The sequence below is a fragment of the Verticillium alfalfae genome, genomic scaffold, assembly GCF_000150825.1.
Source record: "Verticillium alfalfae VaMs.102 supercont1.9 genomic scaffold, whole genome shotgun sequence".
NCBI classification, from domain to species: Eukaryota; Fungi; Ascomycota; class Sordariomycetes; order Glomerellales; family Plectosphaerellaceae; genus Verticillium; species Verticillium alfalfae.
The window spans coordinates 61,975-84,130 of record NW_003315030.1 but is presented as its reverse complement, the minus strand read 5'-3'; the positions used below and the strand labels follow the sequence as shown (position 1 = coordinate 84,130).

Here is a 22,156-nt window from a genome sequence, read left to right as displayed (position 1 = left end):
GGGCTTGTTGATGTGCCTCGAGCTTTGGCATCGGCGAGCTCTGGTTTCCCAATGTCGGTACTGGCAGTGAGTGGTCGGCGCCGGCGCCGAGCGTGTTCTTGGCGTCTTGGAGTTGCTTCTCATTATCGTCTGGCAAGGCTCTTGGGGTTTGTGACATCATTGTGAACACTCTGGGGCTCTGTGTGGGTTTTCTCCTTGTTAAGACGGGAACGAGGGACCACTTTGGGCTAGACAAGAGGCTTACCTAGGTTGCCGGCATCGTAGGGCCTCGCCCTTGGCGGTGTCGCCCTGGACGCCAGAGACCGGCTCTTGCTTGGTCTCGGACGTGCCCCAGACGGCCTTGACGGCAGCGTTGGTTACGTTTGTGATCGTTTCCATATTGGGTATGTAGAATTTCCCAGTGTCCGTCCGAATGTGATGCAGGCGGCTTGTGCCACGTTTTTACTTGTAGAATACTATTTGATCAAAGTTCGTTGAGTATGAGAAGGGTGAGGGAAGAGGGCGCGCGGGGGGTGGTACGTGAGAGGGTGATGATTGTGACGGTTGAAGTCTGGAGGGCGGGGGTGTCAAGTTGCGGTTCTTATGATATCTAGAATGTCGTGCACCAGGAGCGATCTGACGTATTCAGGGAGATTGGCAAGGCGACTCACTAGCCAAGACTGGGGATGGCCTGGTACCTCGGGGACGAGTGCCCGTATCTTGGGCTGAGCTTGTCCGTCTTTGCCTGGTCACGGGCGCCATCTCAGAGGTTGGTCCTACATCACAGCCGATGACGTCGTGGGCCAACCCCAGACGGGAAGAACGGAAAGGGTCAGACCTGCCAGCTCAAAGGACAGCCAGGGCACTGGGTCAGAAGATCACTGCCGCCACGTGTTACGTCATACAGACTGCTGCCCGAATCATCTTGCCTTCTGGCCTGCGAAAAGTAATGATCTTCTGTCAGTGCCTGGAGCAGACCAGGATACATGGTGAGGGCAGCATGGAGGGGCGGCTACTGAGGTTGAAGCCAACTACCCTGGTGGGAGGCCATCAGCCGCGCCGTTGCGAGTGTGGATGTGTGATGTAGCTTGGCACGGCAATCTTGCGTCGATGGTCGTTCATTCAATTGCAGTGCATATCTCCCCACACGTCGGGGTATGGCGGGGTGGGGATGATTGCCACTGGTCTTTTCGACCCTGAAGGTCAACTCGAGGTAATTCACAGTGGCTTCCGTCGAGAGTCTCTTCTGGGCTGGATGTTTTGTAGAGGGTGTGGGGCACCTGGTGTGGTTTTACCCCGCTGAACGTCCATCCGGCTACCTAGGAACTAAGGTACCTACCTAAGGTAAGGTACCTACCTACGTAGGAGTCTTGAGCACCGATGCACGCTGTTTGTGGGCACTTGATCGCCAGAGACGAACCTGGTAACCAGTTGCTCTAAATGGCCGACCCTGCCTAGGTAGTTAAGCAGTTGAAACCGCAGGGGTCATGAGAGATTCCTTGTTCCTTGGCAAGCCCGACCACCGAACCACCTAACCCGCCTCCCTGCCTATAAAAAAGCACCTGCCTAGGTGCTTAACCAGAGCGCGGGTAACCCTACGGGCCACCCAAGGGTACTGTACAGCAGCCCCTGTGATCACCGGCGCCCAGAGCCTTGGCCCTCGAGAAACAGCGGAGAAACGTAGTCCGACGGAGGCGGGCCAGCCTGGTAGCCGGCCCCTTAGCACGTGATGTCGGATGGGAGAAGGTGTACCTTGAGTAAGGTAAGGCAGGTACCTAGGTGAGGTCGGCAAGGTCAAAAGGGTTATAGAAGGTAAGGTACCTACCAACTAGAGGAATAGAGCTGGCGCCAGGGTCCGCCTGAGACACGGGGCTTCGGACGAGGTCTGGACTGCGAACCTCCCCAGCTCCTCAGCTCCCCATCTCCTCGTCCGGGCGGCGACCTGTCGTATGCGTGTGTGAGCGCTGAACGTTGGGAAGACGGACGGCTGGCTCGGATTATCAATCAGGACCATTCATGAACCCACCACCAGAGTTCTCAGTGCATCGTACCTACATTGCATCGCCTCCGATCTTGAGCGCCCTCCCCTGCATTGTATTCGCCTCCACTGTATCGCACCAACAGTTGGTGCCTTGCCTTACCTAGTCTTACCTATCTGAGAAATACGACTCCATCAACCACCATCCTAAGTATAGGACCGACCTGTCGTACTTGAGCGTCCGGTACCCTTGTAGGCCCTGCAGCGTCAAGGGGGACGTTTGACTGACTGGGGAAGCCACTTGCCATCAGCTTAACTGGCTCGCCGACAAACGCCCGAGGACACACACACACCACGCACGACGCGCACCGGCACTATCCCATGCAACAAAAAGTCTACTGGTGGGCGCTGACGTTCTCTTGGAGGTGATCTTGTGGCCCTGCACTGCCGGCCTCTTGTTTGGGACATGGACGACTAGGCCACGTTCGTGAGCCAAAGTAGCAGCAGCATTCTTCTCGTCACGAAACAAGCTTTTTCTCGGTGACAACTGACTACTGTTGTATTGGTGGACACTGGGAAAACCAGTGAGCCGAGTCAACTACTCACATGCCGTAGTATACGGATCTCTTCACGCCCCCACGCCCCCTTTCCCCGCGCTTCCACTCATCTACACCATGGTTTACTGTGGTAAGGCCTCACAGGGCTGCGAGCACTGCCGAGTCCGCCGTATCAAGGTAAGTCGCTATGGACAGAAAATCCCGAGTGCCTATTTCTGGTTTCTGTCTCTAAACAGCAAGACACATAGTGCAACAAGGCCAAACCCGAATGCTCGCAGTGTGTTCGTGCAGGCAAAAAATGCCCTGGATACCGGGATCAGCTGTCGCTCATGTTCCGCGATGAGAGCACCAAGGTCATTCAGAAAGCGCATGCTCAATGGGGACATGATTCTGCGTCAGATACTACGTCCACTGTCGCTGTTTCGACCGCGGCTGTGTCCCGGCGACCTTCGAATTCTACCTCAATCTCATCTCCCTCCCCCCCATTTCAACCGCCACGTCCGCTCTCCGTTTCTGCTGTAGCCAGCTTCTCTCCCAGTACGCATCCTAAACCCCCGAAACCAGATCCTCAATGGAAGCACTCCGTCACCATTTCAGTCCGGCGGGTTGCAACATTCGCCTTCGATCGTCGTGCCCTCCAGCTGCGAATGCCGTGGCCGTCGTGAAGGAGGAGACAGCCGAGCCTACGCTGTCCTCGATTTTGATAGGACCCAGCCTAGAGGAACGTGGTATTCAGTTCTATGTCGACCGATACCTCCTTGGTCACCCAGACGAGCCAAAAACGATCGGCGAGCTTGGTTCGTCAGCTTGGCTGTGGAATCCCGCCCTCCAGCATGTCATGGCGGCAGTCGGGCTCGCAGGCTTGTCGAATCTCACGGGCAATGCAGGTACGTTGTCGACGTGGTGGGATCGTCCGAGGCTCCCGATTGCTCACATTCCACCCGCTAGACATGATGGCCGCGGCGCGGCAAAAGTACGGCCAAGCATTGCGCCAGACCGGCCAGTTAATTCAGCCACCAAACGCGCCGAGTCTCGAAGTGACCATACGGTCTGTCGTCATGCTTGCCATGTTTGAGGTGAGGCTTCATTGATTCTCCGAAGTATGACCATGGGATATTGACATAGCCCTTCGCAAGGTCGTCAAGGGCACGCATCATGCCACGGGCACTGTGCACGCTCATGTCATGGGTGGCGCCGCGCTTATGAGGAGCTGGTGTCCTTTACCCAACGCCCCATTTGGAGGGTTTAGAGCCTTGATGCAATTGTGTTATTCCATGGTAAGCAAATGCCAGAGCCTATCACAACCACCCAAAGGCACTTTTTTTGTGGTAAAGGTGCAGGAACATAGTTGACTTTGGGCCCGCTAGTTCATTCCCATACAAGTTACTGCAATGGAGGTACCCCGCGAATTTTTTGACTGGATTTCATTCGGCACTCGACTCCAGCATCCTACCGACCAGCCGTCCACGGACCTTGCTTTCCTGATTGCTCGCTTTGTCCAAATATCTTCTTTCATACAGGGCCATGTTCTCAGCGACGGGCAGCCGAAAACTACCAACACAATTCGCCAGCTTCTGAGTCTCGACATCGAGCTGGGGACGTGGGCTGACAGTCTAGAGGGTCAATGGCTCTACCGCATAGAGAAAGCACCCGATCTCCCGGCACGAGCAGTCTTTCGAGGAGAATACCATCTATACTTCGATGTGTGGTTTGCCAGGATCTGGAATTACTACCGCTGGGCCCGGATATTGGTGGACCAGAATTTGCTTGATCTCATCAACCAGAACCCGATATCGAGTCTGCCCCTCGTGTCGGTTGCTAGGCGGGCACAGGTACTGGACACAATTCGAGCGCTGGCACGAGATGTGTTAGTTAGCACACCGAGCCATTGGAGGCATCCTCTGCTCGACGATGCAGCTCAGATCACCGTCGAGAGTGCAGGGGGTGGAGGGTCTGGTGCTGCAGGTCTGCCTGCCCTCCTGTTCCAGCTCAAGGTGGCCAGTTGCGCTCCGGGCGTGCCAAAATCCTACTGGGCGTGGGCGCTGGACATCATACAGACTATCTGGGGTGACATGGGGATGTTGCACGCTCGTTCCATGATGGAGGCTATGCGTGCTCACCAGGACGCCCTGGATAGGACTGGAGTGGAGGGCATTTTATCCGACGAGTGGTAAACATGTAAGGCCGCTCAATTTTTTTTTGGCGTTATAATTGAAGGAATCAAGGCATGAACTGCCTGGCTGGACTCTGACATGGGATGGGTTGCGGAAAACAAACGAGTGAACACATTGTTCAATTTTGATACCATGGAGGATCACGACCAAGCAGCATCTGATTTCGAACCCAATGACGAGTAAAATACGTCACTGAACTTACGACCGTCGGACTTCGGATCGATGTGATGTGGTGTTCCTGTATTCCTCCTGGGTATCATTTCGATGTCCCTTTCATTCAAGGCTGCGAAAGTGGGTGTGCCTCAGCTGGCGCGCTTACAGCGCTTGCCCCACACGCGGCTGAAGTTTGGCGCAAGGCCTGGCGAGTGTGGAGTCTTTGCTCGACTTAACATGACATGCTTGTTCTGGGAACAGACGCATGACTAGCTCCGACGGCATTGACGCGACGACAACTAACGACAACGACCAGTGCGACGACCGACGGCGACCAACATCGAAGCCCTGCGCATATTCATCCATAGGTGCCTGCCGATCTCGAATACATAGCGACGTCAGTCGGATGATCAACCCCACTCGGCGACCTCTTGCTGGTCTGGACGGCCCTCATCTCTCCTGAGCAATCGTAGCCGGCATATCAGTCGCGCCAAAGAGGGAGCGGGACATCATGGCGACAGTCTCGGGAGCCGGGAAAAGTACGCGCTCGTTCGATGCTAGTTGATACTCTTGGCCCTGCTGACAACACTCTCCCAGACGAAGAACATACCATCAAAGTGGCGTCGAAAAAGGATAAAGCGACTGGAACCATCAAATTGAAGAAGCCGGTCCCGAAACCGAACAAACCCGGAATATGGCGAGATGGCAATCTTATGGATGGTATGGTGTTCCCTCTCTTTGCACCCTTGCATGGGTGGTAGATATCGCTGACACTGCATCGTGGATCCCAGATGAGCGCAAGCGGAAGGGGAATGACGCTGCGGACGCGCCTTCGCCCGGACCTGTAGTCAACCCACTCGATGATACTGCCAGAGAGACATTTGCTACCGGTCGGCCTCTTGAAGACAGCCCCGATTTGCAACAATGCAAGCACTGTAAGAAGAGCATCCTCAAGACGGCAGCCAAAGGCCATATTGCTCAGTGTCTGAGGGTAAAGAAAGAGAAGGCCCAGAGGAAGAAAGAAGCTCGCGAGGCCAGAGAGCGGGCCAAAGAAGCTCTTCGCGAAGAGGAGGCCAAGAAGGCTGACGAAGACGGCGACGGCAAAGGAGACGACGATAGTGACGGTGACGAGGATGGTGACAAGAAAGGCGTCGCGGGCGCTAGCAAGACTGCTAAAAAGGCCGCTGGAAAGAAGGCGGATGGGGATGCCGGCAAGGGGAAGAAACGCAAGGCAGAAGGAGACGCTGACAAGGGACCCAAGACCAAGAAAAAGAAGGAAGATCCAAAGCCTAAAGTCCCGAAACCCAAGGGTAAGCTTCATCAAACAATTTGCGGATTCAACGTCGTGGCAAGAAGCTAATTACCCACTCTAGGTCCTGTGGACGTCGAACGGCAATGCGGCGTCCTGCTTCCCAATGGCATGCCTTGTGCTCGATCGTTAACATGCAAAAGCCATAGCATGGGGGCAAAGCGTGCGGTCGCTGGACGTTCTCTTCCGTACGATATGCTGTTGGCAGCTTATCAGAAGAAGAACCAGGCGAAACAACAGAGTGAGTTGCCACAACATGGTAGCGGGTGCACCCTTGTCCACAATCTGACACATCCGTACAGAAGCTGCTCTTGACGCCATAGCACCGATTGAAGACGAGGACGACGCCAATACGGGGCCTGTCGACTCTGATGAAGAGACTGCCGCAGTCATAAGCGCACTCTCACACTGGAACCCCCAGCCAGTGGTGCCGCAGCCTATTGTCAACCCAATCAAGCGCAATTACCAGCTTGCCCGCCTGCACGAGCAGCTGCAAATGGCAACTAACGGCGGCCGAACAAGCATATTCAAAGTCGTGGGCTTTGGGGCGCAAAAGCTACCCGAAGGCCACTTATCCAATTTGGCAGATGGCGAGGACGCGCCAGGCGAACCCGAATCGGCTATCGTTTTCGGCGCTCCAGGACGATCGTCAAGCTTCGGGATGCAAGGGCAGGAGCAGCGGAGGCCATCAGTCAGCAGCCGAGGGTAAGGTGACGATGGCGTATGACTTATGATATTGTCTTTTGTAGTTTTAGTGGCTGTCTCGTGCGGCATTGATATATGCATCAACAGGGTTGACTTGGTCTTGCGGGGCGCAACAGCTTCAGGATTCAGGGCGTCGGAGGGGAAAGGATGGAAGGCTGAATGCGCGGGGCATCGTTTGAGCGTCATATTCGGCCATAGCGAGGTAGTCAGGGAGTGATACCAGGAGTCTCTTGTAACAACTTTGCCCACAGGCCAATTGTCATATATCAGCAAGAGGTCATGACGCAGCAACAAACATCACTGTCAATTGACTTATTAGAACAGGGTATTATTATTTCGACGGTCCGAAGTGCCGCGATACACCGCTACTATTGGATCGACTCAACATTGGAAAGCAACGCTATTCTTTTCCACCTTATTCGACCCCCTTGCCGAGAAGCCCGTTCCGTCCGAGCGCAATTCTGTAAGCCCCGGAAACTCTACTACTGCACCACTGGCTTTGCAGCCAGCCGGGCTCGCAACCAAGGGTCGGTCGCATACGAAGCAGGCCTGGTCTGGTGCATCAGCAGTAGCAATCTTTCTAGGCTGAATGAACTTGGTGACACAGTTTCGGCACATTACGTGACCACAAGCGTCGGCCATCATCGGCCGCGACGCGTTGCCAAGAGTTCTCATACAGGATGGACAGATGGACTTGGGCTCCGTAGGGTTGGGAGCCGTGGTAGCGCTGGCGTCAGGCTCCTCTTTTGTAAACTTGACCTGCTGGAGTGTCTTAAGAGAAATGGGGTGCTGTGCATCATTAGTGGAGGCTGGGCATACCGGCGTCACCTTGTTGTTCCTCTGCTGCCACACGGCTGTCTCCAGAGGGTTGGTTCCGGGCGTCTGGGAGGGCGTCCAGAACGATGGCATCTTGTCTTTCGACTGAGCATATTAGCAAGCTGTTCGGTGGCAGAAGTCTATGTGGACCTACAGTCTCTTGGTCGATAATTTTTCGCGCCTTAGCACGATCCTGGTTCGCTATCCTCTCTGCCTCCTCTTCATCAAAAACAGCCTTCCTCTTGCCTGTTCGTACAGGGGAATGGTGTTCATCTTTTGCTGGTGACTCTGGCCCGACCCGCTGCGGCGCAAGTGTCAGGCCAGCTTGTATCGTTTCGAAATCTTTGACTGCGCGCTTCTGTGCCTCCTCGTCGTCGCGATCTACAGCATCCTGTAGTTCCTGTTGCGCCTTCTCTCTTGCGCGCATCAAGCGTTTGATTTCCTTCTTTTGAGCGAGCAAGTTGGAGATGGCGCATTCGCGGCAGAATATATCGCCACGACAACAGGATACCGGATCACGAGCTATCTCAAGACAGAGATAGCATGACCCAAATGGAAGGTATGAATCGCGCGTGAGTCGCGCAGTGCTGGACGCCCAAGCAGCTTTTGCGAGGTCGCGTTCGTAGGATGTGAAGACGCTTCTGGAGGTGTTCCGCTTGCCTGTTCTCGAGTTAAGCGATAGATCCGTGCTTAGGGAGGGCTAGCTTCTTCGCCTTACTGTGAGACATGGTAAGAACAATTCTGTATTTCGTCAATGGAGTTGAACCGAACTTGCGTGAGAGGACAGTGCGGCACAATGGGAATCTTGCGGAGCGAGGTCCAACAGATGTGTATTCTGGATTGATTCGCATCTGTATGCGGCGCTTAGCCAGGCTGGTGCCCTCAGCTGCTGTCATCTGCTAGCAGCTGGTCACGACACGTGCCGAAATCTTCGAATCGATCGACTGCGTTTGTTTCTCTGACTATCATATCAATTTACAACATCGGCAATTGCGTCCATCCTCCCCAAGGACGCCCTTTGTGGGAGTTCTGTACGTTGTTGTAAGCGACACTCGTTTTTACGGTAACCTCGACTTCTCGCCATGTGCTATTTTCTTTGAATCCAGGTATGTTGAAATTCCTCCACAGCAACATTGACGTCCATATTGATGGGTCCTCACGCTCCTCAACAGTGCAGCAACTGTACTTTGTCGATTCCCAGTCTCTTCGAGCACCTACACTTTACGTACACGCAAAGTCAGTGTCATTTATCCCAGAACCACAGCATGGTCGGGGGTGAGTTACAGCCCTTGCGGCGGAGCTTGGCATGGCGCTTGAGTTCTTCGGTTGTAATGGGCCTCACCGGCGCAATCTCCAGAGCCTTCTTGTACGGCCTCAACGACGTGCAGACTGAGGGCTTGAAACCATTCCTTAAGCTTTTGGATGAACGGCAGGAGGGGAATCGTCGGCAAGGGCTTATTACAGGTGAGAATCGCGCTGTTGACAAGACAAGACCTTAGGCATTACTAACTAGCGGTAACAGTCTCAAACCATATCAGCGTGTAAGGCTATGCATGTCCTATACATGGACACTTCTTCCTAACCAACCCCCCTAGGCTAGATGACCCAGTCACGTGGGGAGTGTTACCACTGAAGTATGCTTTCAAGCCTCGAAATCTTCGTTGGGGGCTCGGAGCTCACGATATATGTTTCAAGAAGTCAGTGCGACCACGACATACCTCGACAACGACGAACAGCGCTTACGAATATACAGCAAGTTCATGTCAACTTTTTTTAGCCTCGGCCAGGTTCTACCAACCCATCGACTACTATATTCGCCTCATGGGGGCCTGTTTCAGCCGACCATGAACGAGGCCGTTCGCGTGCTCTCTGGAGAAGCAACAAGCCCGCCGTCCGGCGCTTCGGGACCTACTTTCACCACCAAAGCGGGTGACGTGTTTCCTGCCCCCTCGGCCTATGATGAAGAACGCAACGCCTGGGTGCATATATTCCCAGAAGCATGCGTCCACCAGCACCCGGAACTCTCACTCCGATACTTCAAATGGGGCGTTTCTCGCTTGATCCTCGAGAGCAACCCTGCGCCAAAATTTGTGCCCATGTTCATTGACGGGCATCATCTCATCATGCATGAGAACAGAGGAAAACCGCGCTGGCTTCCGCGGGTTGGGCGAAAAGTAAGGGTTGTGTTTGGTGATGCAGTAGATGTGGATCAAGTTTTTGGCGAGTTTCGTAAGAGGTGGAGACATCTGGTGGAGGAGCACCAAGTTCGTATTGGGGACTCCGGTAAACCTCTCGCTCCGGAAGCTCTTGAGGGGCTGGAAGAAGCCATATACTTGAGAAAGAAGGTGGCTGAACTGGTGAGAAGCCAGGTGGCGCGCCTGAGAACCTCGTCAGGGTATCCGGAAGACGACCCGTCCTTCGCGCGAGCCGAGACCTGGATACGTGAGCCCACGAAGATGGCATTTCGAAGTCCAGTGGACGGCAGTTTCGTCCACAAGGAATGAGTACTCTTTAAATCCGCTCCTGGGACCAGGGGAACCGAATTGGCAAAGGCCACCGCCTAGGGTTCGAAAGAGATAATTGCGCCGGCTTCCGCGGCAGGAGCGTTACGGAGTGTAATATAAGACAGTTTGAGACGAGATACTTGACGCCTGATCGTCATGCTCTAGGCTTCGCAGGGGCAGTTGGCTAGTAGCCCTCGTAAGAGCCCTGCGCAGGGGTATAAGCTCGAGCCTGGGCTTGTAGGGCTTGCTGCTGCTGATGCTGCTGCATAATAATGTCATTAAACCAGGGGTGCTTGAGTGCCTCGTTTGCACTGATGCGCAACTCTGGGCGCAGCTGCAGCATGCGTTGAAGGAGATCGATGCCAGTGGGGTCAATTTGTGGAAGGATCTGGCGAAGGTCTTGTGTGGCGTATAGACTAAACGTTGGCTTGTACTCAGGAAGCTGGGTGATTCCGGTCCAGGTCCGTTCTGTCGGCGTTCCCATGATGCGGAAGATCCTTGTGAGTTGATCTTCGTTCGTGGTGCCAGGGAATAGTGGCCGACCAGTGTACATCTCCGCCATGATACAACCTGCTGACCATATGTCTATACTTGTGTTGTAGGTACGACTGCCGAGGAGAACATCGGGTGCCCTGTACCACAGGGTGACAACCTCGTTCGAAAAGGTGTTCACTGGAATGCCGAAAGCTCGAGCCAAGCCAAAATCACCAAGCTTCAGCTGGCCCTTGCTGTTGATAAGCAAGTTCTGTGGCTTGAGATCGCGATGCAAAACCCTATTTTGATGGCAGAAGTCGATGCCTCGAAGCAGCTGATACATGAAGGATTTAATCTGTGCTGGTTTCAGAGCACCCCTGTCGCCATTCGTGTCCATGTACTTCTTCAGATCGCCATCTAGAAACTCAAAAACGAGCATGAGTTTGTTCTCGGTGTGAATAACATCGTGGAGGGCGACAATGTTCTCGTGTTTGAGCTCCTTCATAAGGGATATCTCTCGGATGGCGGTAGAAGGAGTGCCTTCCTCGGAGTCAAGGTGAATTTCTTTTAGCGCAACCAGCTCGCCGGTTTGTCTGTTACGACCTTTGAAGACCTGTGTGCAAACGATGCGGTATCAGCACCCACCAAACAACGATTGAAAAGACCTCTTACTGTCGCATAGGTTCCCTCGCCGAGCTTCTCGAGCTGTTGGAAAGAGCTCGGATGCCGCTTTCCGTCCATTCTGACTGGCCAAGACACTACTTGATACTCAATTTGCAGGGTGGTGGGGTAAAAAAGGCTTCTTGGGGATGCTTTGACTGCCAGGAAATCAGTAATCCTGATGATCAACTATATCCGCCTGTCGTGAGACTCTTGAAACATGCAGTAGTGGGAAAGTTGGGATTAGAGATGTTGTTTCGAAGCCAGATGTGCAGTGATGGAAGCAAGGTCAAGTTGGAGAGGCTGGCTTGGCCTCGAACGCTGCTGGTGGGGAGATTTCTCCCGCTAGGTCAGACAACCCAGTCACATGGCGGTGACATATTAGTGGAGCTCACATCCCTTGTGGGAATCAGCAGCCTCATTGGCGAGTGCTTTCAATCACCTCAGTCTATCGATTCCTGGACGCCTACCTATGTGGTACCTACCTATCTACTCCTCACGAACCTACCTACCTAGGTAGGTACCCTAAGTAGCACTGAAGGCTTCTTTACCTTGATTGTACCTTGCCTGATATATCACCAAAATGGATAGTTGCGAGATGTGCCCTTTCTTCTAAGAAGGATCGGACCTGAAACCCTTCAAAAGCACGAGCAGTGCGGGTGGAACAGCGAGGCCTCAACCCAAACATTTACTCCATGAGTTGGCTTGTAGCATAGCCGACGATACCTATGCATTGAGGCCATGTGCCACGAGCCACCATCTGAGCGGCGTGGTTTGGCAGTGCTGTCAAGCTGTATATGGCATCGTCGTTTTGGGCACTGTTGGGCACATGGTCTGCAGGATCGGGCGCCTTACAGTGCTGGCTTATCTTGGACCAAGCAAAGTATTGCGACAGCGCGAAATCGAATGCCGTGCCGCTCGCTCTGAATCAAGTAGAGCTGGCCACAAAGTGGAGTACTTGAACCCCTCATCCGCACCAGCCTGGCTCGTGATCACATCCCGGTACGTAGATCAAGATGATCCAAGCGGGGGTGTTTTGGCTTATCACTGTCCCTTTATCACCATTGACCACCCCGCCGGCAGTTCCCTTCCTATACGAAGTTGTTTCTTGATCCATTCTACTTACTGTCAATGCTACAATAACATCCAGAGAATAAGAATATTGATTAAAGGCTCCTCAACTATCTAATTGAAGAACAATTCATGTTCCACTCGTGGCAACATGCGACCCCTACCTGGTTGCGACACTATCCCCACGAATACGGTCGGCGGTGACGACACCACTCATTCGTTCGTCACCGTCAACGCTTCCTCGCCCATGAGCTTTGTATTCACCGACGATATTGCGATCGATAGCCGGGCCTCACGCGAGTTTCCAACAGCTATACCGTTGTGTCCTAGCAGATCGCGGAAGGAATCAAGCATCTACCCTTCTAGCAACGTTTTATCTCCATGCCGAGCTAGCGACCAGAGCAAGGCGACGACTTCGTCGGCAAATACACCACCTGCAGCCCACAGCCCCCCTACGCCTCAAACACCGCTGGAAGGGTATTTGACAGGAAATGAATCATGCGCCCGGACAGTCAATACCGATGTTATCTGGGCCGACTCAGTAATCAGCAGCCAATCTTCCCGTCGAGGATCCCTGTCCTGTTCACTCTCCGAGGGTTACGGAAGCTATGCTTTGAGTGCTTTTGAAGATTCAGTTACGGATCATCCACCCCGACCCCCTGAGTCTATGGACCATATCGAGTCGCAACTTATCATGCCCACACTTGCTGTGCCGACACGGAGGCCTTTTACAGAACAGGGCAAGGCCCTGGGACGACTTAAGCTGCTCGTGGCCGGGGACACAGGTACCTTCAAGTCATCTTCACTCAATCTCGATCATTGTCATGTACTGATGTCCTTTTCCGCCAGGTATTGGTAAAAGTTCTCTCATCAGGGCCATCATCCAAAGATGTGAACATATCACCCATGTCGACCCGCCAGCGGAATGCACATCGAGACACAGAATGGGCTCCCCAATCGACAGTGTCAACAGACATCAGATAGCCGATCGATCTTACCTTTCCATATCAGAAACATTCGCAAGCACAAAACCATACCCGGACTGGTGGAGCCTTGTGGACGATGTTAGCCTTTCACCTCGTCGGCAAAGCCTGGGCGATTCCGTTTTGGACCGAAATATCTGTTTCGTTGACACTACAGGCTATAACACAACTAACCATGTAAGTCTCGAGATGTCTCCGCTGCTGGCGTGATTGGGGGTTATTGACGTGTATTGAGAAGTCCATTGTCGCTGAAACTTCGCACTATATCGACCAGCATCTAAGAAGGAGTATGATGAGCGGGCTTGATGAGTCGAACGTGCTGTCTACTATCAGCAATGGGGGAGGTGTTCTAGTCGACGCTGTGATCTTCATGATACCAGGCTGCGGTCAGCTACACTATTTTGGCACATCGGGGGGGAGTCCAGTTGGCTGACAAGCAACAGGCCTTTCGTCACGCGATTTAGACCTAATTCGACATCTAGAACCAAAAACCAGCGTAATACCTGTTATAGCGCAGGCAGACACGATGACTTCTGCACAGATCGATTGCAGCAAAGAGCTCATACTCAGGCAACTAGCAAAAGCAAATATCGCACCCTTCGTCTTCCACTCCTCGAAACCTAAGGTTGCGGAGGTGCCTATCGTTTTTGCTGTTTCGAGCAGTTCCAGCACTGACGAAGAAAACATGGATGCAAGTATCCTTATGAATTCTGAATACATACCCCCTTTAGCTCCATCGGATTTCACAGCACTTCTCGAGCATATTTTCAGCATAGAAGGCAGTTCGCGGCTGCGCCATGCAACGGCCAGAAAGCTGGTGAGATGGCGCAAGAGGCAAGATGGAGCCAGCTGTTCCGAAATGGATTCGACAATTTGCGGGGTCGCAACACGACGTACAGACAGCCAAGTAGTTTCGGCTGCCCTTCGCAGGTCGCCGAGTGGTCGCAATTGGGGACAATGGACCCAGGTCCGCCTAGTTGACTGGGCTTCCGATCTACAAAGAAGCCTGGTCCGGGACCGTGTGGCATGCGACCGAGCGCTTTACGAGCAGAGGACAAAGTGGCTAGAGAGCCAGAGCGCAGAGGAGATCGACGCACGCATGGCCCTGACACTAGCCTCACGCGATAATGGTCCCGCGGGCAAACCGTGTCGTCGAAGTATGATGTCAGGAGAGTCGAATGTTAGGCCTCAAGATCCATTAGGCCTTGTCCAGCTGGGGATGCAGATGAAGTGGACGGGTTGGTTTGCCTTGGAACTCGCAGGCAGTGCTTCTGTGATGGGTTGTGTGGCTTTTTGGATACTCTCTTCGTGAAACATGTAGACGCAGCTTTCGGTTGGCTTGGATGATGAGAAGTACAAGGTGTTCGGAGCATATTTTATTGGATTTGGATGTTCTTTTTCATAAGTTTAAGATCATTGGAATCCCTCTCTGACCGGGACATGTCTCTGTTCTTCGCTTGGTTCGGATCGGTGTTGCCTCAGTGGATACATATTTGGTGCCTTGCATGCAGCCGCGCGGGTGCTCACGTATGTGGCGATGACAGTGATTCGTAATTAAGCGCAGACCCCAGTGGGTGGGTCCGTACCTCGTACTCTTGTACTGCAGCCGTCACCAAACGTAGACGAGCTTCCCGCAGTTCACGAAGTTACCAGCCCTCCCGAAGATTTGTCGACAATCGTTTCTCAGGCGGCCTGTAGTACGCCCTGGCATCCAGTAGTGAACCATTCGCGCCCCGGGAACCACCGCCATTGCGACGCATCGATCCATCCTGGCTATTGGTAGAGGCCGGGCTTGTTGGCGCTGGGGTCGTCACGAACCTGCTCCTGCCGTTGCCTAAGGTACCCGTTGACGCCCTGCGACCACGGCCTTGCGCTGCACCTTCAACCTCAAACACTGCTCGATTACCGATCCGCAACTTGATCGTACCTGACAACGTTCATTTACCATGGTTGGGCAGGGCCATCCCCTCGGCGTGACGCCGCCGATCTCCACCGCGTTGCCAACCGATGCCGAGCATGCGACCAACAAGACAATGCTTGAAGAACTGAAGCAGCAAAAGACGTTTGAGTCACCGGCAGAAACACAAAAGAGGTCTGTCAGCGTACGAAAGACAGTGTAAGGTTGCCAAAAACTCTGCTAATCCCCAGAGCAGACACCAGGTACTCGAGCAACTCCAAACCATTTGCGATGAATTCGTCAAACAAGTGGCACGAAAGAGAGAGGAAGGCAGCGAAGCATTAATTAAAGATGCCCGAGGTAGGATTTTCACATATGGTAGTTTTAGGCTCGGGGTTTACGGTCCTGGGTCCGATATCGATACTCTTGTTGTCGTTCCCAAGTACGTCACGCGCGACGACTACTTCGAAATCTTCCCGGGCCTTCTCCAGAAGATGACACCAGCCGACGCCATCACCGATTTGGCCGTGGTATCTGACGCATTCGTCCCCATCATCAAGTTCGAGTTCTTCGGCATAAGCATCGATCTGATTTTTTCGCGAATCGCCAGCCTGAAGCAGCTTCCCAAAGACCCGCAATGGAGTCTTGCAGACTCCAACCTTCTCAGGGGTCTCGACGAGCGGGAGCTTCGGTCCCTGAATGGCACACGTGTCACCGACGAGATAATAAACCTAGTACCTGAGCCCAGCACCTTCCGGCTTGCTCTGCGAGCAATCAAACTCTGGGCCCAACGCCGAGCCATCTACGCCAACATTATGGGCTTCCCCGGCGGTGTTGCGTGGGCCATGCTCGTGGCTCGAGTCTGCCAACTGTATCCAAAGGCCACCAGTTCCGTCATTGTTAACAAGTTCTTCCACATCATGAGGCGGTGGCCCTGGCCGCAACCTGTCCTCCTCAAGGCAGTCGAAGAGGGGCCTCTACAGGTCCGCGTTTGGAACCCAAAGGTTGGCGCTACATCTCAAATCTTGGTCTATTGAGTCCCAGGACATGTCCGGTTACTGATGGTCTGGATTTAGCTGTACCGCGGCGACCAATTCCATTTGATGCCCATCATCACACCCGCGTACCCGTCCATGTGTGCAACCTTCAACATTACCAAGTCGGCCATGACGGTTATACAGCGCGAGCTGCAACGCGGTTGCGAAATTACAGACAACGTAATGCTTTCCAAACGGCCGTGGGGCGACCTCTTCATCAAACATACCTTCTTTACCTCAGGGTACAAGTATTACATTTCCGTTGTTACAACCAGCACCACCAAAGAGGCGCACAAAATATGGTCTGGCTATGTTGAGTCCAAGGTCCGCGTGCTTGTCCCAAGGACTTGAGCAGCATCAATCTATTGCTATCGCTCACGCTTTCAACAAAGGCTACGATCGTCGTCACGTTTGCCACAACGAGACTGAACTCAGCCAGGTTCAGGAAGGTAGTTTACAGTATCTTGCCGGGCAAGAGACTACAGAGACCCCCAACCCCGAAATCGTGGTTGCAAAGACCGAAGGCGGTCTTGCCTTAGACGGCTTACCATTGGATGGAACTACGGAGACGGGAACCGAAGCCAATGGAACTGGTGAAGGGGTCGAAGAAGAGGTGCAGACATGGCCGACAAACGTTTTCACTACCACTCACTACATCGGTCTCGAGCTGGGCGAAGGTAAGCAATGACATGCATAAGTCTGGCTCTTCTGAAATCCCGTCCATTTTTCTCATCTCGCACTCAATTCACTGTTGGCAACACTGACCAGTCAGGCGCGAAATCACTTGATCTTTCCTATCAAGTCGACAGTTTTAAGCAACTATGCGGCCAGTGGGAGAAGTACAGCGCAAAACTTAACCATTTAACGGTCCAACACGTTCGGAAGTAAGTTTGGATGGTGCGACTCTTTCGGCGGTCTTTGGCTGACAATATGCAGCTTCAATCTTCCCGACGATCTCTTCGAACCGGGCGAGAAGAAGCCGCAGAAGCAACAGAAGAGAGCAGCTGGCGCCAACGGCTCGGCGCAGACGAAGAAGCGCGGCGCCTCGGAGGTATGAAATCAGCGTCCTCGGGCAACCTTCGGCTGCCGCTTGGGCCTTGCTGCTCTGTATTCAGATGGGATGGCTAATTCATTAATCACAGGAAGCGCAGCCACCAGCGAAGCGTCAGCAATCTTCAATCACAGCAGCCGCTGGTTGATCTCACACAGTTGAATGCCTGCAAGTACACACTGCCGAACATTACAGCTTTTGCCAATGCTCTGGCAGGGTAGGGAAGATATGGTTTCCCACGGAAGGTTGTGGCGCCGGGTAGTGGTCCACAACCTGTGAGACTAAAGAGTCGACTGACCAACTCCGGGCGAAGCGTCCGTTTCCTTTAGGGTGTACTCGATCCCATGCTTCGTGAACCGCCATGTTCATGTTCCATAGGCGAGGTACTTCATGCGGCTACTTATGTGAGTCGAGCTGGGTTGTAGCAGATTCGCAACTCCTTAACTAGACCTCACCCAGTTGAGGAAAAACCGTAAGTTATTTTCCAGCACTTCTCTATGGGCAGGAAAGTTACGAAGAATGTAATGCCTCCGCCCAGGGAAAAGTGTCCACGCGCCGCTGGTGTGTTTTCAGGCGATGGCAAACAAAAAATAAGCGTCAGGAGGAATCCAGTGGGCAGCTGTCGTTCATTGTAGTGGTTCGCCTTGTTGCAGTTGGCGCTTGTAACGGGCATTGCGTGCCTAGTTTGTAATTTGACGACGGTTGCACTCTATTTGCAAACCTCCGATGTATTCAATAAGCCTCTCAAGGACTAGCTAGTTGAGAATTGAATTGACTTGAAGACAGAATGACACATCACTTTTGGTTGAGTTTGCGATTTGAGCTGGGGTGTCCATTCAACTATCGTCGCCATCGTCACTGCCACTGGACCACCCATCCCGATATGCCTCAGCTAGCTCTGCAAGATCATTGCTAATGTTTTCTCGGTCTTCGATGCCGAGTAAAGGGGTGGTCAACGTGCGCAATCCGTTCACAGCCTCTGACACTGTACTGTCCGTCGACAGACACGTTTCGACACCGACGAATTCTTTTGGCTCTGTTTCTTGGGCGGTGTAGATCTTCGGGAAACTGTCGAGGAGGGGGAATGCAATATCAAAGGAATGGCTGTGTATCTGGGCGTCAGATGGAAACAAGAACAGTGAGGCAATAAGAATAGTACTGACACATGCTCAGTAGCCCGGCCTGTTCGTGCTGAGCTGGTTGCGACATCGGTCTCGTCCTGTTGCCCTCGAGCTAGGGAGTTCCATCCACGACAAGTCCATTCCCTACCAAAGACATGAGGATGGCTGTGGTCTGGACTTGGCCTAGGCTTCGTTTTGGCCAAGTCAAGGAGATCTATATCCAGGGGCAGGTCTTCATCGCTTGCCATTTGCTTCCCTGCTCTGGAGTCGTGTGGTTCTAGCGGCGTAGTTGAGCTAGCAGAGGCAGACATCTGGAGTCGAGCCAAGGCCTGCTTTCCGCTCTGGTTCAAGCGTTCGGTCAAGTGGCCGAGGGTGTAGCGAGACGAACCAAATTTGGCCCGTGACGATAGACCGGCTGTCTCGATTGCGGTGGCCATCAAGGCGCTCGTTTGCCATGGAGAGGCGGAGTTGAGGCGGACGTTGGAAGGCAATCCGGCGCGGGGTATCCTCATGGGTATGACGAGGGAGGCATGCTCACAGAGGGCCGCCGTCGAACGGGCAACGTTTGTCAGGTGAAGGCGACTTTGTTGGGAAGCGTGGAGGCCCCAGACAAGTATGGTTGCTTTGGGGTACTCATCACGCATGCGATCCAGGTACTCGGCAGCAAAACCTCCCCAGGCATCGTCGAGAGAGGTAAAGACCTGGATGGCTTGCATCTGGTCTGCCTCCTCCACGAAAGGACGGAAATCGCGGTCGGCGATGTCATGCTCCTTGTCGAGAGATTGAAAGAGCTCCTGGCCTAGGGGCCACTTGTCGAAAGGCCTGATTGATGAGTTGAGCTCATAATCGTAAAGCTGGTTAAGCGACTTGGGATGATAAAATGTGCGGCTAAAATCTGACCAGTAGCGTACATGACTTTCGTCGAGCTCGGGAGGCACAAGCCCAGCATCCAGGCTCTGCTGATAAGCCGTGGGAGCAACGGGTGGGAGTTTGTGGGTTACAGATGCGCCGTCCCAGGAGAGTGCGGCAGAAGGATCGTCGCCGGGGTCATAAAGGGCATTTATTTTGCGGAGTGAGCCAAAGCCGCCCTTGAGATCATAAACAACGGTGCGCGGCAGGAAGGTTTTGGCGCCATCGGCGCCTCGCCCAGGCCGCCAGTGTATGTTGTGGTCGACGGTCGGCTCTTCGTCATCGTCTGCATATGAAAAGTATGACTCCTGTATACGGGGAGACAGAATTGAATTAGCACCTTACGCCAGGCAGAGCGAGAGACCATGATAACAGTGTCCAGAATGAGACTGCGAGGCTGTCTGACCTGAGTGTTCCAGAAGTGAGTAGCCACGTAATTACTGGGTTGACCCAGCTGCAGAGTGATGATTTCGTGCATTTTGTTTTTTTCCCTACCTGATCACCGAGGCCTTGTGTTGAGCTGAACCATGAGGTCCAGTTGTGCTGACGGCACAGGTTCCGGTAGCTTGGTGACTGGGTAGGTGAGTAGGTAGGCAGGCACCTTAGGCGGGTTCATGTACCTAGCTGATGTTACAGTTGGGTCTGCAAGGGGGCTTGTAACTCGACCCCGTATTTCGATTAGGGCTTTATTGTGCGGCCGGAAAGTGCAGCACATGTGCCAAAAGCTCTGGTGTCGAACGAGAGTGGTGAGAATCGATAGCCCATGGCATTCTGTGGCATGGCTTTAAATAACGAACTGCCCGATGCTCAGTATGCTCGCGTTGAGCCCGTGAGCATGTCTTGATAGAGTCGGCAGAAAAGCAAGGTGCGTGTCGTCATGACCAATACCACGCTAACTCGTCTGGTTAGCAACTACCCAGCCAGGTACGTAAGTTTTTTTTTTTAACCCTTCTGTCTGGCCTGTTACTTTTGACCCCCCTCCGCATCGTCCCCACTGTCGAGGTATGGCAGCTCTCTATAACTGTGTAGAGGTACATGCATGCTCTGAGACACCCCTGCCCCGAACCGGCTCCTTGACCCTCGACCTTTGGTGCACGAGGCGGAACACTCAAGTGACGCGCTCCATTACGGTCTTTCGTGTTTCGCGATTCCCTTGCCAGCCTGCAGCTTTCTGCCTCGAGACACTCTGTTCACTTGCTCATCCTCCCTATATCGCGTCATCTCTGCACAGATATCAACACAACCAGCCGTCAACCTTTCTTCGGCATCTTCCTCCTCATCACTGCCGTCAGACTTGACGTCCTCCCAATCGCACCATATCCTGTGAAACGGAGAGGTGTCGCGCAGGCACGTACTCAAGCCCTGCCACCCTACTGCTCGCAAATCACCACCGGCACTCAACCCAGCCTGTTGCAGCGTCTTCAGCTGTCACGTCGGCCGCTGGCTGCTGCCACCAGATACGAAGCATGCCTCCATCTACGAAACGCATACAACGATCGCGGCGTAATACACACCAGGCCCAATCCCCTCCAGAAAGGCCCGAAGAACCTTCGCCAACCCGCCCTTCAAAGCGTCGCAAGAAGGTAAAATCACGCCCTGCTTCACACGCCCGTCGCGCCTCAGGTCAAGTGTCTATGATGTGGCAAGCTGCTGACTTGACTTGCTCACCATAGGCTCCAGAACCTCCCGCCTCCGAACCCGCCGAGGACGACGAGTCGACTCTCACTGCCGACCCCTCTGGTCCCAGCAACTCGGACGACCAACTTCTCTCGCAGGTTGTCCAGCATCTAGTTTATCCCAAAGAGGGCCCCATACAAGCCAGTAAAGATCATGCAAATGTCATCCATGAGGCCAACCAAGACGGCGTCAAGGCTTATGCCAAGATCGCCGCCCAGGATTGGACCTTCTATGTCACCAAGCTCAACGTCAATATTGGCCGAGCCGCGGATCCCGCCGCCTCGGGCACTCAACAGCAGGAGGACCCTGAGTCCGACGACTTTGTGCATATAGATCTCGGTCCCAGTAAGCTCGTCTCTCGACGCCATGCACGTATCTTCTTCAACTCGGAAGACGAGTCTTGGTTCCTTGAGGTTATCGGCCGCAACGGTGTCAAAGCCAACAATAGTCCTTTAAAACAAGGCACTTCCCGTCCGCTCCAGAGCGGCGAGGTGCTAGATGTTGGCGGTACGGAGATGATGTTTGTCTTGCCCACAGAAATCAGCACCCTCCACATCCATCCGATTTACCTCAAGAGACTCGGTATACCCAAGCAAGACGTGACAAGTCCCATTCCACCACCCTCAGCTGCAGGCCCCTCAGACGAACCACCTTCATCACAGCCAGTCTCTTCTGGAAGATCACAGCCCTTTCGTCAACCTATCGCGCCTGCGCCTCCCGACTACAAGCGTCCCGGCACACCACCGTCGGCACGAAGCAAGGTTCTGTCTGCGCAGCACAAGTCGCCTGGCTACTCCAGCTCAGGTACTCTATTGCTGAGTGCCAACGATGTGGACCTCAGCCAGGATGACAACAGGCACATTAAACCGCAGTTCAGCTATGCGCAAATGATAACTCAAGCTATCATCAACACACCAGATGGAAAGCTCAATTTGAACGGGATCTACAATTTCATCACTGCAAATTATGCCTACTACAGGCACCAGCCCGCAGCCGGCTGGCAGGTACGTCACAATTGTTGCAGTGGTTCATGTCGATAATCTATGCAGCAACCTGACTATCCTGCAGATCCATTCGTCATAACCTTTCTCTCAACAAATC

General features: G+C 53.5%; 10 protein-coding genes across 10 annotated transcripts in view; 6 read left to right on the top strand and 4 right to left on the bottom strand.

The window, feature by feature from the left end:
* VDBG_06983 (predicted protein) overlaps positions 1-378 on the bottom strand; it is a gene marked incomplete at both ends in the record, with an annotated part of 921 nt that extends 543 nt beyond the window's left edge. Inside the window, 2 exons of the mRNA XM_003002366.1 lie at positions 62-140; positions 245-378. Of these exons, the coding sequence (XP_003002412.1) occupies positions 62-140; positions 245-378 (213 nt within the window). The remainder of the gene's footprint in view (positions 1-61; positions 141-244) is intronic.
* Positions 379-2,631: 2,253 nt separating this feature from the next.
* On the top strand, positions 2,632-4,688 carry VDBG_06982 (conserved hypothetical protein; the record flags this gene model as incomplete). The annotated part of the gene is made up of 6 exons (XM_003002365.1): positions 2,632-2,691; positions 2,835-2,920; positions 3,079-3,401; positions 3,463-3,590; positions 3,651-3,791; positions 3,882-4,688. The coding sequence occupies 6 exons, from the start codon at positions 2,632-2,634 to the stop codon at positions 4,686-4,688; spliced, it is 1,545 nt and encodes a 514-aa protein (XP_003002411.1).
* Positions 4,689-5,352: 664 nt separating this feature from the next.
* VDBG_06981 (conserved hypothetical protein) lies at positions 5,353-6,859 on the top strand (the record flags this gene model as incomplete). The annotated part of the gene is made up of 5 exons (XM_003002364.1): positions 5,353-5,380; positions 5,439-5,561; positions 5,633-6,151; positions 6,215-6,391; positions 6,453-6,859. 5 exons carry the CDS (start codon positions 5,353-5,355, stop codon positions 6,857-6,859), a joined length of 1,254 nt encoding a protein of 417 aa, XP_003002410.1.
* Positions 6,860-7,236: 377 nt separating this feature from the next.
* Positions 7,237-8,399, bottom strand: VDBG_06980 (conserved hypothetical protein; the record flags this gene model as incomplete). Its single annotated transcript, XM_003002363.1, has 3 exons — positions 7,237-7,776; positions 7,826-8,331; positions 8,390-8,399. 3 exons carry the CDS (start codon positions 8,397-8,399, stop codon positions 7,237-7,239), a joined length of 1,056 nt encoding a protein of 351 aa, XP_003002409.1.
* Positions 8,400-8,640: 241 nt separating this feature from the next.
* VDBG_06979 (tafazzin) lies at positions 8,641-11,112 on the top strand (the record flags this gene model as incomplete). Its single annotated transcript, XM_003002362.1, has 4 exons — positions 8,641-8,777; positions 8,844-9,135; positions 9,194-9,212; positions 9,425-11,112. 3 exons carry the CDS (start codon positions 8,937-8,939, stop codon positions 10,173-10,175), a joined length of 969 nt encoding a protein of 322 aa, XP_003002408.1.
* VDBG_06978 (Protein tyrosine kinase) lies at positions 9,189-11,619 on the bottom strand (the record flags this gene model as incomplete). Its single annotated transcript, XM_003002361.1, has 2 exons — positions 9,189-11,262; positions 11,322-11,619. The coding sequence occupies 2 exons, from the start codon at positions 11,388-11,390 to the stop codon at positions 10,360-10,362; spliced, it is 972 nt and encodes a 323-aa protein (XP_003002407.1).
* A 2,381-nt stretch (positions 11,620-14,000) lies between these two features.
* On the top strand, positions 14,001-14,778 carry VDBG_06977 (conserved hypothetical protein; the record flags this gene model as incomplete). The annotated part of the gene is made up of 1 exon (XM_003002360.1): positions 14,001-14,778. The coding sequence occupies one exon, from the start codon at positions 14,049-14,051 to the stop codon at positions 14,673-14,675; it is 627 nt and encodes a 208-aa protein (XP_003002406.1).
* Positions 14,779-15,309: 531 nt separating this feature from the next.
* Positions 15,310-17,627, top strand: VDBG_06976 (Poly(A) polymerase pla1; the record flags this gene model as incomplete). Its single annotated transcript, XM_003002359.1, has 7 exons — positions 15,310-15,455; positions 15,517-16,264; positions 16,337-16,621; positions 16,737-16,974; positions 17,070-17,181; positions 17,234-17,348; positions 17,544-17,627. The coding sequence occupies 7 exons, from the start codon at positions 15,310-15,312 to the stop codon at positions 17,625-17,627; spliced, it is 1,728 nt and encodes a 575-aa protein (XP_003002405.1).
* A 557-nt stretch (positions 17,628-18,184) lies between these two features.
* On the bottom strand, positions 18,185-19,856 carry VDBG_06975 (DML1; the record flags this gene model as incomplete). Its single annotated transcript, XM_003002358.1, has 3 exons — positions 18,185-18,452; positions 18,512-19,664; positions 19,724-19,856. 3 exons carry the CDS (start codon positions 19,854-19,856, stop codon positions 18,185-18,187), a joined length of 1,554 nt encoding a protein of 517 aa, XP_003002404.1.
* A 988-nt stretch (positions 19,857-20,844) lies between these two features.
* On the top strand, positions 20,845-22,138 carry VDBG_06974 (FKH1; the record flags this gene model as incomplete). The annotated part of the gene is made up of 3 exons (XM_003002357.1): positions 20,845-20,961; positions 21,052-22,059; positions 22,124-22,138. The coding sequence occupies 3 exons, from the start codon at positions 20,845-20,847 to the stop codon at positions 22,136-22,138; spliced, it is 1,140 nt and encodes a 379-aa protein (XP_003002403.1).
* Positions 22,139-22,156: the final 18 nt, after the last annotated feature.